The following is a 17,404-nucleotide window of genomic DNA, read 5'->3' as shown; positions in this document are numbered from 1 at the left end:
ATTAGACGTTAAAAAAGTTGCATTGTTTCATTAGAGTATGTAAAATATTAAAAATTATACATTAAAAATGGCTGTCCGTGTTTACTCAGTTCATGAAACTATTTTATACTTTATATTAAAAATGGCTGTCCATGTTTACTCAGTTGCTGAATTCATAAGCTTTACTACTGATATATGGACCAGTAGTTCAAATGAAAGCTTCATCAGCCTGACAGGTCACTGTTTAGACAATGCATTTAATCAGAAAACTGTTGTACTTAGAGTAGCTCCATTTCCTGAGAGGCATACAGCAGCAAATATTGCTGAATTGACTGAAGATATTATGGCTGAATTTAAAATATCACCTTCAAAAATTCATTTAATAGCTAGTAGGTACGCGGAAATAGCGAATTACGGAACCGATTTTTATGCTAAAATTTTGGCTCTCAATTTTTTAACTTTTTCTTGAGGCAGCGTGAGGCAGACGAAGTTTTGTGGAGTTTCTTTTTAGAAACATATATACACATAGATACTTTTTGGAAAGAAGAAAGACTAATCTTCACTTTTTTAAAACTTTTATTATGGTTACTAAACTTTTTTATGTGATATTTTGCTCCTAAATATTAGGCTGATGTTCTCTCTTGAATTTGGGGTCGAAGAATTTAAAGTCCGCTTTTTTTATTATTAAAATAGTTTCTTTCATGTATTTTCTACGCACATGCCAAATTTCAACGAATAATGAGGATTAGCAATTAGTTTAATTTGTGTTTTACCAAGTATACCACTTTTTTCAGGTAGCTCTAGGCAAACGGTTTTTTGAGGTGGTTCTTTTTAGAAACATATATAAACCTTGACAACTTTTGAAAAAAAGAAAGGTTAGGCTTGTTTTTTATATCATTATTGTGTATCGCTACCATACTTTTTTATGGAGTATTTTGCTGAGAATTTTGCATGAAAATTTGGTTGATGTTGTCACTTGGACTTGTAGTCGAAGAAATGTAAAGTCCGCTTTTTTTATTGTTAAAATAGTTTGCTTTATGCATTTTCTATGAACATGCCAAACTTCAACGAAAAATAAGGATTAGAAATTACTCTAATTAGTGTTGGACTTAAGGTACCTAATTTCGGTTTTTCTGTTATTATTTTTTTTAAGCGAAATCCGGGTGGGGGCCGAAATCTGGATAAGGGGCGGGGGGATTCAAATGAAAATCTTATTTTGAATTATTTTGATTTATATTATTAGATTTAATTAAATATGGACAATGCCAACAAAAATCTTGTGGCTTCACTAACAGATAGTAAGTTCAATTTTTTTTTCTCATATCCAAAAATAATGATAAATGTAAAACCTTAATTGTTTTTTATGTAACATATAAAAAAAGATTAATGTTTCAGATTAAAACTGTTGGCATTCAATAGGAACAGCTTTAATATTTTAAAACACTAACATTTAATATTTTAAAAACATTAAGAAGTTTTTTGTTAAGATTAATCTAATGAAGTATGTAATATACTTATTCATATGTGGTTTATTATAAAACATATCATTTAATGATAATCATTGTTATTGTCTTTTATCATATTTGGATTATATACTTCTTTATCTGTGGATTAGTGTTTAAATTATTATACAAGCATGTCTAACATTTATTTCTTGTTTAGATCCTACCCAACTTTTTGTGGATTTTTTAAGATTTCGTAAGTATAAGTCACATAAATATTGGGTTTATTAATTAAAAAAACATTTACATAATCACAAAGAGAAAATAGTTAAAATTAAGTAAATATTAATAAAACATTTAAAATATCTTCCTATATATAGAAACACTTAAAAAACTTAAGTTAATGTTCTTTACTTATTGTATACTTATCTTTATCTGTGTTTATTGTTTACATAAGTTTATAACCATTCCTAATTTTAGCTTGTTGCTTATAAAAATAATGTCTTTATATTTGAAAAGTTATATTTTCATTGTTTATTTTCATTTTTTTAGTATAGTTGTTGTACCTTAAGCAGAACAGCTTTAACGATTGTTACATTTGTAACTTAATGTTGACAATTTCAAATTATATTGTGTAAAATTTTTTTAACATTTTTAGTCGAATCTACACGGCCTACTGCTGGTAAGTTTGTATTAGTTTGTATATGTTAATGATTATTGAATTAGTTTTTAATCTGTGAATAGATTTCAAAGAATACCAATTTGAAAGTCATTATTTTGAAATATTTATTTTTTATTACAAATTTTGAATTTTAGTTACATCCTCGTCTTCAACAAATGGTAAGTTTAATAACTATTACTTTTTAATATGTGTATATATTTTTGACGATTGCAATATAAATTTTTTATTATATAATTTTTAAACTTAGTTCCTTCTACAACTGCTATAAGTGGTATGTGTACAATTTTTTACCTTTCAATATGTTTATGCATATCTTGGCAATTAGAGTATTTTTTTTTAACTACAACTTTGATAACCTTTAGTTACATCTTCATTGGCTACTACGACCAGTAAGTTTAAAAACTATTATTTGCAAACATGTACACACCTTTCATATCAATTGCAAATTTTTATAAAAACTTTTTTTATCTTAAGTTACATGTGCACAACCCTCTGCTGGTAAATTTATTATTTAGAAATGTTTCTGAATGATTATCTAATTTATGTTTCTATTTATATATGTAATGCATTAGTATTGTGTTATCCCTCAAAGTGCAGTAGAATGAAATGACCAATCTCATTAACATTTTTAAAGCTATCATTGATTAATATGTTGTTCATTTTATTTATTCAGCCTATCACTTTTACAATTAATTGTTTTAAATTAAATTTTACATAATGCTATTAAGTACTAATCTATTTACTAATCATTGTCATTAAGGGCTAACATATCAAGACTACCTATTGTATAGGTCCCAGCATCCTGGACCCACTAGCAATCGATCGTTTAAGCGATGGGTCGAGTTAGGAGGAAAGGACAAAGACTCCTTTCAATGGTCCTCTTATCCTCCTAACAAGGGTGCTGGGAGCCGCAGCAGAAGGGGAGGTGGTCGAGGTCGTGGTAGCCGAGGTCAAGGCAGAAGATGGAATGGTGGCAGCCTTGTGGTCCATGGTGATTATTACAATTATTAGGCACCACCTAATAATTGTAATAATCCCCAACACTAACGATAAAATTTACATTTTACTTAAAACATTTATTCTAAAAACTAAGAAGATTTTTAAAGTGAAAAGAGTTATTCATAATTGCTTTTTAATAAACTTTTTTTTTTAAATAAACTTTTTTTTTTTTTAAATAAACTTTTTTTTATGAAGGCAAGAAACTTTAATAAATTAGAATAAATTAAGAAACCGGAAATTAACTTTTTTTAATTAAGTTTTTAGAATACATAAAACTTTAAGTTCAATGCAATGTGAAAAAATAAATGTGAAGAGTATTTTACATACTTATTTACTTTTCTTGTTTTAGTTTATTTAAATTGTTTGGTTGACTTTATTAATAGTTATTTGATTTTACATTTGTTTACCTTATGTTTACAGTTCCTAAAAGTATTCACCTTATGTTTTCAGTTCCTAAAAATTATATTTGAATTATTGAGGTTGAAATACTAGTTTCTTGTAACCGTTACTTATTTATAGAAGGTATGTGTGAGATTTTTAAATTATTTGAGATTTTTTAGGTTTAATTTGTTATTTTTTTACATTATTTATAATGCTATTAATTTTTAACAAGTTATTATATATTATTTGTTTATTATTTATTATTTGTTTGTTTAGGCAAATTTAATTGAAACTATAATATATTAACTCTTTATATATACTTTTAAGAGGTATTATGGGTACAAAAATTGTGTTTTCGGATGTAGTGAAAAAAGATTTATCTCTGAACTTCACTTTGCAAAACGAAATACACACACAATGTCAAAATGGACATATATTCCTCTCTTTCACTAATAACGGTGAGTCAATTATTCATACTCTTAAACAAGTCAATGAGTTATTTAACTTAAAAACTAGTAAACGTCGACTTCACTATGCGATCAACATTGCAAAAAAATGGACTAACCATTATGTAAGGGATCGTTCAAAATTCATGAGTTTTTGTAATCGGCCCTTTGTATACCATCCATCAAACGTGCCAATGATGCAAGGAATGCATCTTAATCAAAGTACTTCATTGATTACTGTTTCTGGGTCTTCTGTGCTGTCAGCAAATAAACATATTGATACTTTACCATTAGTTAATAGCGAGCCTTTTTCGCTCGTAAGTTGCTTAGAAAATGAAAACAGAGAGCATGCATATAGAGAAGAAGTAACCCCAAAGAAAGCCAAATTCAGATCTAGGTTATCTTATTTATCTTCTAAATTGGCTAGCTCAACTAAAGAACACAGGATAAAAATAAATAAAGTTCGATCTAAATATAATAGCTTGCAATATAAGTTAAAAACATTTAAGAGAAATATCAAAAGAAAAGAAGATATTATTAAAACTTTGAGGGCAGAAGTTAGAGACCTAAAAAAACAAATTAAAACATATCATTACAGTAGGTTAATTCGCAATCTTAAAGCGAAAGCAAAGGAGTTGAAAGCAAAAGAAAAACAAAACTTAATGCAAATAAAAGTAACACATAATACTGATGGTAAGGCTAATAAAATGTTTATTGCTCAATTAGAAAATGAAATGTTGCAGATAAAAGAGGGGAAAATGCCAAATGTTAATATGTCAGAAGATGATAAGAGTTACCCTTTAAAAATGAGGATTATAATTTATAGCATGTTATTAGCTAATGTTCCAACAGGTAACATTCAATTCCTAATTTCAAAAATTGGACAATATTTGGGTGTTAAGTTTACGGATATTCCTCATCGTTGTACTATTGAGCAAATGGCTCGTGAGCTTGGCTGTATAGCAGAACTGCAAGCAGCAGAATGGGCTATGAGTAATTCTCATCTTACTCTTGGGTTTGATGCAACAACACAAGAAGGTGTTCATATCAACACTGTTCATCTGACTTCTAAAAACAACTGTCAGGTCATTGCGCTGGATCAATTACCAGGTGGAACAGCTATTGATTATGAAAACCATATTTGTGGTGCAGTTGATCATTTAGCTTTTATTTATTCAAATTTTCACTCGCTTCCCTTTAACGAATGTCGTAGTACAATCATATCAAATATATCCAACACAATGTCTGACAGAGTAGCAGTTAACCATCTAACCATTTCCAAAATTTGTAATACCTGGGAGAAGAATTTGAATGAGCTAAATTGTCATTTGCACCCCCTAGAGACTATTGCCATTTCATGTCGCGAAGGTTTGAAATCTCTAGAACTTGAACCTTGCAAGTTGTTTGGAAACGATTGTATGGCAGTCAAAATTGTATTAGCAATGAACAAGATGAGGTTTAAAGATGGCAAAGGTGATCCACAAGGCTTTGTAAATTTTTTAGACAATAACCAACTACCACGAGGTATTATTCCACGGTATCGTGGAAACCGTCTACACATTCTTTTCCACACTTGTTTCATTTTTATGAAACACTATACTGCTTTTCTACTTTACATGACCACTGGAACAATAAAATGTTTCAGTTTGCTACCAATTCTGCGAGAAGCATTTTTTAATACAACTGCTATAAAACAAATGGGAGTGCTGGCACTATTTAGTAAACTTCTCAGTGGACCATGGATGACTAAGTTTTATGTATCAGCTGATGATGCAAGTTTTGATCATGTCACTGGTGTCCAGGTAGTAAAAGATGTTCTAAAAGAAGTTACTAATTGCAAGTCTGATCCAGCTGCACTATTTTGGAGAAAAATTGATTTTTTTGGAACAAAGCTTGCCCCAAATATTTTACAACCTATTACAACTTTATGCCCCATTGATGACCAACTTGTAAAAATGACTTCAGCTTGTCTTAATGCAGTTGAGGAAGTCTTGACTTGTCAATATAAAAAATATTTCTCCCTTTCTATTACAGCAGCACTCAAAAAGGAGACAGCGAGTGCAAGGCTTCACAATACAGACAGCGAAGAATTAATGGGTATGTTTAGTGATGCCAAAGGACGATGCCCTAATGCAACAATTTGTTATATATCTAGCAAATTAAGATCCAAAAAGAATAGGACGATCGATTATCTTGATAATCTGGACGAATTGTCTAGAGAAAAGGTAGTTAAGTGGTCTATTTGCATAGCACGTAAAAAAAGAATGAAAACACGACTACTACATAATGAAATTCGAGCAGAGATTACTGGTAGACTGGGTTGTAAACGTCAAAAAATAGACGAAAAACAAAAAAGAAAGTTAGAGCGTGAGCTCTGTATTTTAACTACCAGTGAAATGATGCATAAATATAAACACTTATCTGCAAAGCAACTTGAAGATTTAGATGATGTTATGTCGGAGAGAATTGTAGGCAGAAAACTTGGTCATGAGTGGTATGATGCTGACAATTCCAAACCTGTCATTTATGATGGTAGAGTTGAAAAGGTAAACAAGGGATTACATGACAGAATTTACACTATTTCTTACTGGAAAAAAGATGAGACAGATATGGAAGCTGCTGAATATAAGATGAAAAAAATACAGCTTGCTGCTGATGTTATAACAGGTGAATTAATATTTTCCTAAATGGAATATAAAAGTTATTGATATGCTATTTTATTTTTAATATTGATAATTTCAAGTATACAGATAAGTAAAATAATAGATAATAATCATAACATAATAATAATCAATAAAAGTTAATAATGAAAACATAATAATTTTAAAACAAGATATTCATTAAAAGTTAAAACATATCAGCAATAACAGAAAGTTAATAAAACCAAGTAATAAAATTATATATATATATATACATATATATATATATATATATATATAATGTATTATATAAAATATTTTTCTTTTTTGTATATTTAAGAATTACCGACAGAGTACCGCAAGTTTTGTAGCTTGCAAATATGGTACAGCAAGTTGTGTAGCTTGCAAAAAGAGTACCGCAAGTTTTGTAGCTTGCAAATATGGTACAGCAAGTTGTGTAGCTTGCAAAAAGAGTACCGCAAGTTTTGTAGCTTGCAAATATGGTACAGCAAGTTGTGTAGCTTGCAAAAAGAGTACCGCAAGTTTTGTAGCTTGCAAATATGGTACAGCAAGTTGTGTAGCTTGCAAAAAGAGTACTGCAAGTTTTTTAGTGCGGGGCGGGGGGGCGTTAAGCGTGGCACATGCCCCGCCCTTATGTCAATTTATACACCACTTGTATATGATGTAAAGTAAGAAAATATAATTTAAACTTTTTAACACAAAATATAATCAGTGTTTTTTAGGTTTAAATATGTTTAAGAATGTAACATTTCACTACGAGGGTGTTAAAACATAACAAAGACGTCCACCCTTTAATCTAAAAAAGACCACTAATATTTGGAAATGGAATGGAAGCAAATTAGATTAACTTTTTGTGTATAAAGATAACATATTTTATCAGAAAAACACTCTTTCGAGTGAAAAACTTGTATTTTTTGAGGTTACGATGGTGTTCCAGTTCCCCCCTCTGGCCCTCTATACACCCCTTCTATCTATAGAGTTATGTGAACTTGTAGCCTACTCTTACATCTATCTTTTGATACCAAGGTTTAGGCATTTGGATAAGATTTGAAAAAGTTATAACAATTTCAGTGAAAAAAAAAATTTTTTTGGAACCAATTTCTTCAATAAATCCATATATCGAAAATTTGCTACTAAAAACGTCATAACTTTTTTTTAAATTGTTCGTTTTTAATAATTTTTTCACCTTTAAAATACTGTATTGAAGGGCTTAAAAATCAGTCCACGTACCTATAGCTAGAGATAATGGTACAAAAATTGTTAAGGCTATTAAAGATAGCCTATATGTTAGTATGCCTTGTTTTTTACACACGCTGCAACTAGTAATTAATGAGTGTATTTTTGAACAAACAGTAGTCAAGAATGTCATTGCAAACTGCCATTCAATTATTGGGCATTTCAGTCATTCTCCCCAAGCCTGCCCTAAACTTAAAGCTCTATAAGAAGCAAACAATGTTCCTAAGCACAAACTTATTCAAAATGTTTCAACAAGGTGGAATAGTACCTATCATATGTTAGAATGAATTTATAAACAAAGGAAACCACTAACCATATGCACTTGAAAATGGTAAGCTTCCTTCATTAAATGCAAACAAATGGATGATTATTGGACAGTTTTGTGCTTTGCTAATAAAATTTCCACAAAACAACAGTTCGCTTGAGTGAAAGAAATTCTATTGTCTCAGATATTGTACCACAGATATAGATTTTAAAACATTTCATTAATAAAGCTTGAATTGATGACAACTGATTTTACTAATTCAATGGAGAATAGATTCAAACAATATACTAATAACTATAATATCATCTTGTCAACATTTGTTGATCCCAGATTTAGATTAAAAATGTTCAAAAATGAACACACCTTCTCAGCTGCTAAAACAAGTATTGATAACATAACCATTCAACTTGTTAAAACCCATGAAAATATAAAAACATCAAAGTTACAGAAAATGATCGGTCTGCAGCTTGTGACATTGAAAAAATTAACTCAGAATATATAAATAATGGTACAGTACTAAATGAATACAAAGATATAGAAGAAATAGGTTTTGACAATTGCTTTGAAGAACTTGTAGGATTTAATTCTAAACCAATCAGTCAACCACAAACTTTAATTTCAAATGAAACTTTATTAAACGAAATTCAACTCTACTCAAATGAAGAACTTATTGACAAAGAAAACAATCTTTTGTTGCGGTGGAAATCACAGAAAACCAAAATGTCACTATTAGCAAAGCTTGCTTTAAAGAGTTTAAACTGCCCACCGTCTTCTGTGGAGAGTGGAAGACTTTTTAGTATTGGTGGAAATGTATATACTGCAAAGAGAAATAGCTTAACAGGAGCTCATGATGAAGTATTAATGTTTCTGAACTGTAATATGATAAATTAAAAATATTTGATTTTGTCTCTTCTACCTGTTTTTTAAATAAACAAATTTTAAAATAAAAAAGTATTCCATGTTTTTGTCTTTGAGAGAACCGGTTAAAGTATCAGTGTCAGAATAATTCTTTTAGAAGTGAGTATCTATGTTCTATTTTTTCATGAAATATAATTTATTTAGGAGTTTAAAAGCTTTGATACAATGAGGAGGTCAAATGAAAAAAGTATAACTTTGTAGAATTAGAAAATTGTGGGAAAAAAAAATTTGGAAAAAATAATTGAAACTATCTTTTTTAGCTATAGCTTAAAAATAAAAAAAGAATGTTTCCCAATGCCTTAATCGAAATTTCTAAGCATATTCTGTTTTGGATTTGAGGTTTGTGCAAATAAAAGAGTACCGTCAACTGGGGTAACTTTGGTCTGTTTCAGCAAATTTTCTTAAACATCCCTGAATCTTATTAATTTTTTTACAGTTTCTCTTGTGGTAATAGCATTATAGGTCTTGGCTATAGGCCTCTATATTCATTTTTTTAATTTTTTAATACAAATATTTATTTTTAAACGCCGAAAAGTGAGCAATGTTACCCCTGGTTTTTATCATGTTTGATCAATTATACTCCTGCTATGGGGTAATATTGGTCACTTTTTGGAGTTTTAAAAAATCATCAGTCCTTAAATACTTTGAGAAACATCAAAAAAATATTTAAATGAGCAAAAAATTTTGCAACTGGCTTCCTGTTATTGTGCAAAAGTCATTTAAAGTCATTTTTTAGTAGGTCATCATCGCCATCTGAAGATCATGACACTTGTTCAACTCTTTCCCTTTTCTTGTTATTCTTGGTGTTATTTTTATTCTTTGATGTGGTAGGAGTTGTGTTATTCACCAGATCTTGCGGTGTTATCACTTTGCCAGATGTAATCTTTTTTCCTCTGGTGCACTTTGTTTTTCCGTCCTGTCCACGATGTTTCACTAATAGACCTGCAATAGCTTCATTGAATACTTCCTCAACAGTACTACCGGTACTTCCTTAAATGTCTTTGTTAACCTGTGGCAAACGCTTCATAACCATTTCTTTATCGAAGAAAATATTCCACTAGCCTTGAAGTCAGATCTCAAATTATCGCTTTTCAATTGACGTTGCAGTAGAGCAAGAAGACCGTGGAACTGATTTTTCGGTATTGATTCTTTGATAGTCTCATCAAGTTATCTGAGGTAAACTAAATGGCTGTGAGCTCAAACCTATGACTTGGTAAGGTTTTTTTTCAATCATTATTCGACGCTCTGAACCAAAAAGTGCTCGGCACTAGGAGTATGTAAAATAGTACCAACAGAGTACCAACTTAGTATCAACCCTGCTTAGGCTGGGCACTTGGTACTTCTTCTGTCGCAGCTATCTTCAAAGTTGATGGTGTTATTTGAAGTTGGAGATCAATGAAGCGACCACTTTCGAACATCGCAATAGCATCTAGCTCAATGAATACGTTAACATTAACAGACAAGGTTACAGATGTTGTGCGAGTTATATTTGTGGGTACTCCATTCCCGTTGTTTCTCAGTCTTAAGCCTGAATCATGCAGATGCTGATCACTAGTGCTACGGAACTCAATAGCGAGGACCTGACGTATACCTGCGCACAATGTAATTTGAATGTTCAGCTCACCGGAAACTATGTTTGTCTCAAGGGAGACTATGCGATTTGTTCCAGTAAGGTATCGCCAAGTTTCTTCATACATTCAGTGGGGGTTCAAACCATTTGAGTATAGCATGTAGCTCCTCCTCTCTTTAGCTGAGCCTTTTTTAGTTGGCTTACGAAAGCAAGAGAGCTTGAGCAGGCAATAACAACATATTTCAAACTTTTGCAAGGTATATTATCATCAAACAACCAGCTTATATTAGCCCTTTTATGACGAATAACTTTTTAGTAAGTCAAAGCAAAGTGACCTTTTGCGATATATAGGAGGAGGAGACAGTCTAAAACTCGAGAGCGATATTATTGAGACTATTGTTAACAGCGGTACCAGTGTCAGTTGATTTGATCACCTGAGATCAATAACTGAACACGATATCCTACTACAGATGGTCTCCGAAGCACGAAAGGTGGGTAAGACCTCTACCAGTTACTTTCTGAAAATCGAGAGGTGTACTGAACTTTGATGGATTCTCACCATAACAGTTAGCTAAACAAGCATTAGCCACAGTTGTGACAGATAAGGATGAACCAGACCTGATCAGGGTTAGATTACCAGGAGCTGGTTGATAATCAAATCCTTCCATCAAACGATCAGGTGAGGTACGCTAAGATGAAAGCAAGAATAGATCACGCAGTGCCCAGCCGTCTCCATAGGACATAGCGCTCTGAAGTTATGGGCCCCGCATCCTTATACTCATCTTTTCTACTGTAGCCCGATCAAGATTGCTTACGAAAGAAGCTGTAAGGTCAGACCCCTGTAGTGATTGTATTATCACAGACCAAGCGCACGGTGCCAGTCACCACAATCATATCCTTACTTAGAAAATTGAATCGAATCAGTAACGTCTAACCCGAAGGATTTGCAAACGAGCTATTGTCACAATACCGGATATTTCTACTGAACCTCTAATATCAAATAAAACTGGAGAAGATAGAACAAAGGATGTGTGGAATAATTCTGTTAGGCTATGAAAAAGCGAAATGAGAACTACCCCAAAAAATCTGTTAGTCTGAAACAGTGAAAAGAGAATTTGTGATAAAGTACTCTACTAAATGGTTCACTAATATTTGGACTTGAACGCAAGGATCTTTTGGATGGCAATATAAGTTATGTTGTTGTCGCATATCGAAATAGAACAACTGGGGGGAAATTCAGATTCTATAAATTAAATAACATTGAAAATGAAGAGAAGGCCACCCTTGGTATTGAAGCAATCAAAGAAAATTATAAAATGTTGACCCCTGGTATACTAAACGAGTTGGATAAAGAACATATTGAGTTGTATAAAACAGTTGTCGGAATCTAAAATCAATCTAATAAAACTGAAAACTTGGATATATTCCCTGTCACTCTTAATAAAATGAACGAATCACTCCGTGAAGTGGGGATTAAGGCTGATCCCATAGGGAAAGCGTCGAAAAAAGTGAAGAACATTAGGCAGCTTACTGATAATGAGAATATTAAAAAAAACGTAGCTGGAAAGGAAATAAAGTAGATTGAGCGAAAAATCCAGATGATCAATGAGGAAGATGTTGGAGAGTGGTTCGGCAACATTGAACAGGAAAAAATAAATCTAGAATAAGCCAAAAAAAAATACGCGGGCGCAGAAGCTTGGATAGAGATTTAAATAAAGGATTGAAAAGCTAGTTCTAGCAGATATTCGACCTAATCCGAGAGAAAACAAGAGAAACGGGTAAGACATTCACATTAAGTCAAAAAATAAGAGCAATATTCTGCGAACAGGGGATCAAAATGGGCGCGGTGCTGATGGCTGTCGCCGCAGCATTAGGCTGGTTAGTTACTAGTCTAGGTAAAGTAGCACTAAACCTTCCAGCTATAGCATCACCCGGGCCTGATTCAAAGCTTTCAGGACCTGAACCGAGAGAAAAAGGAGAAATGGACAGGCTTAAAGACATACTGCACTGGTTTGCAGATAAGGCTGCTGACGCATTTCCCGGCGTACTGAATTCTATTTTCATTTTCTTGCCGAGACTCTCTGGCTTGCTCTAGTCGCTGCTGCAGGACTCATGATTGCAGCAGTAGAAGAGTTTAACCGACGCCGTGCCATATCAATAGCAGTTAGAAAAAAGAAGGATTACATAATAATAGTTATGGGAGATACAAGTTTTCCTGGGGGGCTTGTCCCAGGCGGTATTGTTACTTGCAATTTTTGTGACGCGTCAAAGTCCGTACCGAGAGAAGACTCCATAGGAACAATGGAGTTTACTGACATCCCAGCAACGGTAGTGATGGTTTATAAATTGGCATGAAGTGCATTTACCCCAGCTCAAGTTTTGATGAAAAATTTTTCTACACCCTGGCAAGCCCCTTAACTATTGTGATATTGTCAATAGACTACGTTAAACTCACGTATCACAAGCAGGCGTGTATAACTTGTCAGCTCAGCTTACGGTTTGTGGGAGCATCTCCGCTCTTCAAGGAGCTCCTTGTATGCTTAGACTTAGTTTGTAAACGCTCTGAAAGCTTATGCATTAGGCCCAAAAAACTTTGGTACCAACACGTACCAGATCATTTTATCGAACGCCAATAGTACTCTTAATTTCGCCCTTGTCCCAGGTCGATATCTGATTCCGAGCCAAGAGAAACATTGGTTCAGCATTAAATGAGACGCTGCCCCCTTTAGCGCTAGCTCATGATAATCCAGCAACTTTCTGGCAATGAAAAATTCTGTTAACTTAAGTGAGGAAAGCCGCTATAAAGGAATCTGAAGAGGTTTACCGCGCTGTTAAGAGTCATCTCAGCTATAGACACTATCCCATACTTCATGAGACTCTCTAAGATCTTATGGATGTTTGTGAGACAATCCTCTTGGAGCTTCGAACTTGCGAGGGCGCCTCCATCAATCCTTAAGATTAATTTGTATTTAAAGAAAAAATTTTTCACTAAGTATAGTGAGATAACTTGCAGTGTACGTGACAATGTCTTTCGGAGAAAATCTCAAAAGTCCCCGACAAGTGAACTGTTAGAACTGATCTATGCGAATTGAGAGGAGTTTGACCAATATGTCGCTCGACTACAATGATTAAAGCGTGGCCAGTTGAAAAAACGTCTGGGTACAATTGTTCAAGCTGATGGCATAGTTAAGTACGTCCCATACCTCCGCAAAGGGAAAACCGCCAGGTCTGTAGACAATAATTTCTCATCAATCTATTAGAATAATTGTTTACATGAAGAAGAAGACAGACTTAGACCTTGATGTTTATGTTGAATTGGGTAAAGGTAAAATCAGAGCTGTTGTGAGGCGCTGGTTTCTCGTAATGATAACGTGCACACCTGCACTAACGAGCTGCATCTGTTTCGCAGACATCTTGCTGAGACTGGTGCTAGCCCGGGTTTGTTTAATGCTTGCAAGAGCAGTGATCTGGTTCGCAAGCATAACAAGGAGCAGAAGAGCAAATTAAATAATAAATAATTGAGAAATGACGCTTCCACATCCTGCAACAGTGGTAATGATAGCTGCGATAGCGGTAACTGCAATTGCTTTGATTAAAACCATTGTTGCACAAGCGGTGATAGCTTTGACTATGACAATTAGCGTGGTTTGATGAATTCAGCTCCCTTGCGAGGGCTTATGAACGCCACTTACAGCCTATCGTGAGGTAGCAAGAGTGTTTAGTCTGTTTATGCAATCTATGCGCGTCTATTTTTTCCTTAGTGTGACTCCTGATTGAGGGCTATATGATTACCTAACTCTGAAGGTGGCTTAAAATCAGCACTGCACCACTTCAAGTTAGAGTCTCATTTGACTATTCTCTGCTCTCAATGGAGAAGAGACTATCTTCAGTATATTATAGCCCAAAAGGGTACTGGCGCTGGATGTCTCCATAAAGATACTCGAAGCAGCTGCGAAAGTTTCCTAAAATATTGCAGACGAATAGCTGAAGAAGCAGGCTATTAGGCAAATCTATTTGCCAGCCCCTCGCTTTATACCTAAGTCTATTGTTAGTAAGAGCAAACCTATGATTTTGAGATAATGTAGGTCTTATAAAAGACCTTCATTATCTCAAAATCAAAAGTAAAAATCTAGAGCACAAAGTTGAAAATATTAACAATTTTAAAAAGTTTCTGAGAACAACTGTTACCGGTCTTGAAAGTGAAAATAAAAAACTTTAATTAGCTGTAAAAACCAGCAATGGAGAGAAATATGAATTTAAAAGACAAGCAATCCAGTATAGCGCTATATACTTCAACGAACAAAACCCTGTTGACTCCTAGAAAAATAATTTACCGCATTGAACTAAAGAATAAAACAAACAAAATTCAAACAAGAAGATTGTTTATCAAGATATAAAGTTGAAAAAACAAGAAAAAGAAATTGTTGCATTAAAAGAGCAGTTTGAAAAACAATCTCAAACTTTTGAAATGAAATTCAATAACCTTAATCAAATGCTAGAAAATAGTAATACAAAAGTTAATGTCATGTTAAGAAAAAAGAAATCTTAAAAAGAAATTGAGTGAATAATAAAAGAAAGCTGAGTGAAAAATAATTTAAATGAAACATATTAAACAATTTCCTCTTCTTCAATCAAAAGTCTCACTTTTATAAAGTCAGAAGCTAAAGAACTTAGTCCAAAAGTTGAATCATAAAACAAAAAAAATACTTACTTAAATGTTCTTTGGGAATAGTTGGAAGATCAGGAAATAGTAAGATTTGAAAGAGAACGTTATTCAAATGGTATTTGATAAGTTATCATTAAAAGTCAATATGAATAAGGTCGAAAATGTTATTAATATTGTTTTATAGAAACTTGAAAAAAAAGGTATTACAAAACTCCTCTTAGTAGGTGCAAGATCTAGATTTATGTCAGAAGCTTCAATTCTTGCACAGCTTCAAGTATTAGAGGTAATGTTAGATAATATTGAGAAAGATACAGAAAACTGTTTACATGGAGATGGAACAAAAAAGTATTAAGGTATTATAAAAACTTTCAGATTTTTTCAAATTTATTCGAAAAGGTTGCTCTGAGTGATGCTCACAAAAACACTTTCGCATATAAAACTTTTGATTCTGGGGCTGCAAGACTGATATGTACTGCATGTAAAGCATTCCACAAACGAGAAAGTAATGAACCTGGTGTGGCACGATATTTCAATTCTTTTCTCATTGGAAAAGATGAAGACAAGTATATGTTTGCTTCTTTTTTAGGCAATAGATTTAACATTTTGTTTTAAAATGCACTGTATTATTATTCTGAATCTATTAAAGAATATTTGTATCAATGGCTGAATCCTAGCAATATACTGAAGGCAGTTGATTGTTGTTTCAGATCCCACTATTTAAATGTAAATAAAGATAAATCTATTATACTTTTTTAAAGATAATCATATTGATTATTGACATTTTACTTTCAGGAACATATAAACGCTACGAAATGTTTTCAAGATTAAGAAACCTCTTGTTTTTCAACTAAAACATTTTTTATGGTTTCCACAGAGATTTTGTTGCTTTTGACCTAATTGCCCTAAATGGGAAAAATGAGCCCAAGATCGTTACATACTTTTTTGATTTTCTCAAGTGTATTTGAGTATGTTCACTCAAATAGTTTGAATAAACTAGTTTTTTAATTAATTGCTTTTATGGCTTTCACATAAATTGTATTTTGTTTGAATCAATTGCCCCTAATGAGAAAACAAGCCTTCGGATTCTTACATATTTTTGAATTTTCATAAACTTTTATGAAATTGTTCACTAGGGATATGACAATTTTTAAAGACCCTATCCCCATGTTATTTTTTGTGGAGTTTTAATGCAAAGATCAAGAAAAGTCCAATGGCAAATGTCAACATTTAAAAAATGTCAACCCCCTTATTCAAATTAATAAAAATATAAACAATTACACATTGTACAAAATGGTTTTTTTTAATCAGAAATACAAACATACAGGTTTTAGTGTTCATTTGTCAAAAAAAGTTTAATGTTAATTTTTTCAATGCTTTTGCACAATGGAAGTAAATCTTGCAGAACTTTAATTGCACGTTCAGCACAAATGTTTGACCTTTGAGTTGGCATTGGAGTCGGCTCAACCGACCAAAACGTCCTTAACTTCTTTATTGCCTTTGAGTGATCTTTGCTGACGGCTGCCAAATTATTGTAGATATACTGATTATAAACCTGACCAGAAAACCAGATGTCACTCCACTTGCCACTAATAAAGTCACATGATGACTGACCTTCGGCTGACTATCGAAATTCTGGAAGTAAAATATAAGCTAGCAAAGCATAGATTGCTCGGATATTCCATCTTGCATTGCTTATATTTAGCAAAGTTCTGAAATCTACTTTAGGGAAGCATCCTGTTTTCTTAAACTGTCTGTAACAAGTGATCAAGTGATGAAGGAAAGCCATATCATCTCTCCAAACAATTTCCTCTTCTTCCTTCAGAGCATCTCCTGAATTGTCAAAAGATGCTTTCAGTTGCTGGTACTCTTCTGTTATTCTGCTAATGAACCAATAATTGAGATTAGGCAAGGTTGTTGCTGTTTCAAAATAATCATTCATCACATGTTTTAGTGATGTATCAAGAACATGATGCTGACATCCGATATAAAGAGGTTTGTCTAATCCAAGCTTAACAAAATGCTTCTGTAGTAGTGTGACTGCCCCAACAGAACTTCCTGTATTTGCAGAGTTTGTATCAGAAATTATTAACTTAATTGCAGGCCATAGCTTATATTCATCAAGTATAGTTTTTATTCCATTGAATATTGTTTCACCTTTTC

At 32.7% G+C, this 17,404-nt stretch overlaps 1 protein-coding gene and 1 long non-coding RNA gene across 3 annotated transcripts; both read left to right on the top strand.

Annotated features, from left to right (window-relative positions):
- Positions 1-1,183: 1,183 nt before the first annotated feature.
- LOC149891419 (uncharacterized) lies at positions 1,184-2,605 on the top strand. Its single transcript, XR_016450359.1, has 5 exons — positions 1,184-1,277; positions 1,642-1,677; positions 2,080-2,103; positions 2,238-2,261; positions 2,466-2,605. It is a non-coding gene; the product is annotated as an uncharacterized LOC149891419 (long non-coding RNA).
- On the top strand, positions 2,466-6,671 carry LOC149891418 (uncharacterized). Of its 2 annotated transcripts, XM_090080362.1 has the most exons (2): positions 2,466-2,854; positions 5,355-6,671. In XM_090080362.1, exons 1-2 carry the CDS (start codon positions 2,821-2,823, stop codon positions 6,614-6,616), a joined length of 1,296 nt encoding a protein of 431 aa, XP_089936488.1. In that variant the 5' UTR covers positions 2,466-2,820; the 3' UTR covers positions 6,617-6,671. The 2 variants fall into 2 exon arrangements, with proteins under 2 accessions (XP_089936488.1, XP_089936487.1); XM_090080361.1 differs by lacking the exon at positions 2,466-2,854 and having other exon boundaries at positions 4,124-6,671.
- The last annotated feature ends 10,733 nt before the right edge of the window (positions 6,672-17,404 follow it).

Source organism: Hydra viridissima, unplaced genomic scaffold, assembly GCF_058129835.1.
Source record: "Hydra viridissima isolate aposymbiotic clone 2 unplaced genomic scaffold, HvirCarnegie_v1 scaffold_2, whole genome shotgun sequence".
NCBI classification, from domain to species: Eukaryota; Metazoa; Cnidaria; class Hydrozoa; order Anthoathecata; family Hydridae; genus Hydra; species Hydra viridissima.
Note: the sequence above shows the minus strand (reverse complement) of the source record. Positions and strands in the feature narration are given on the sequence as shown.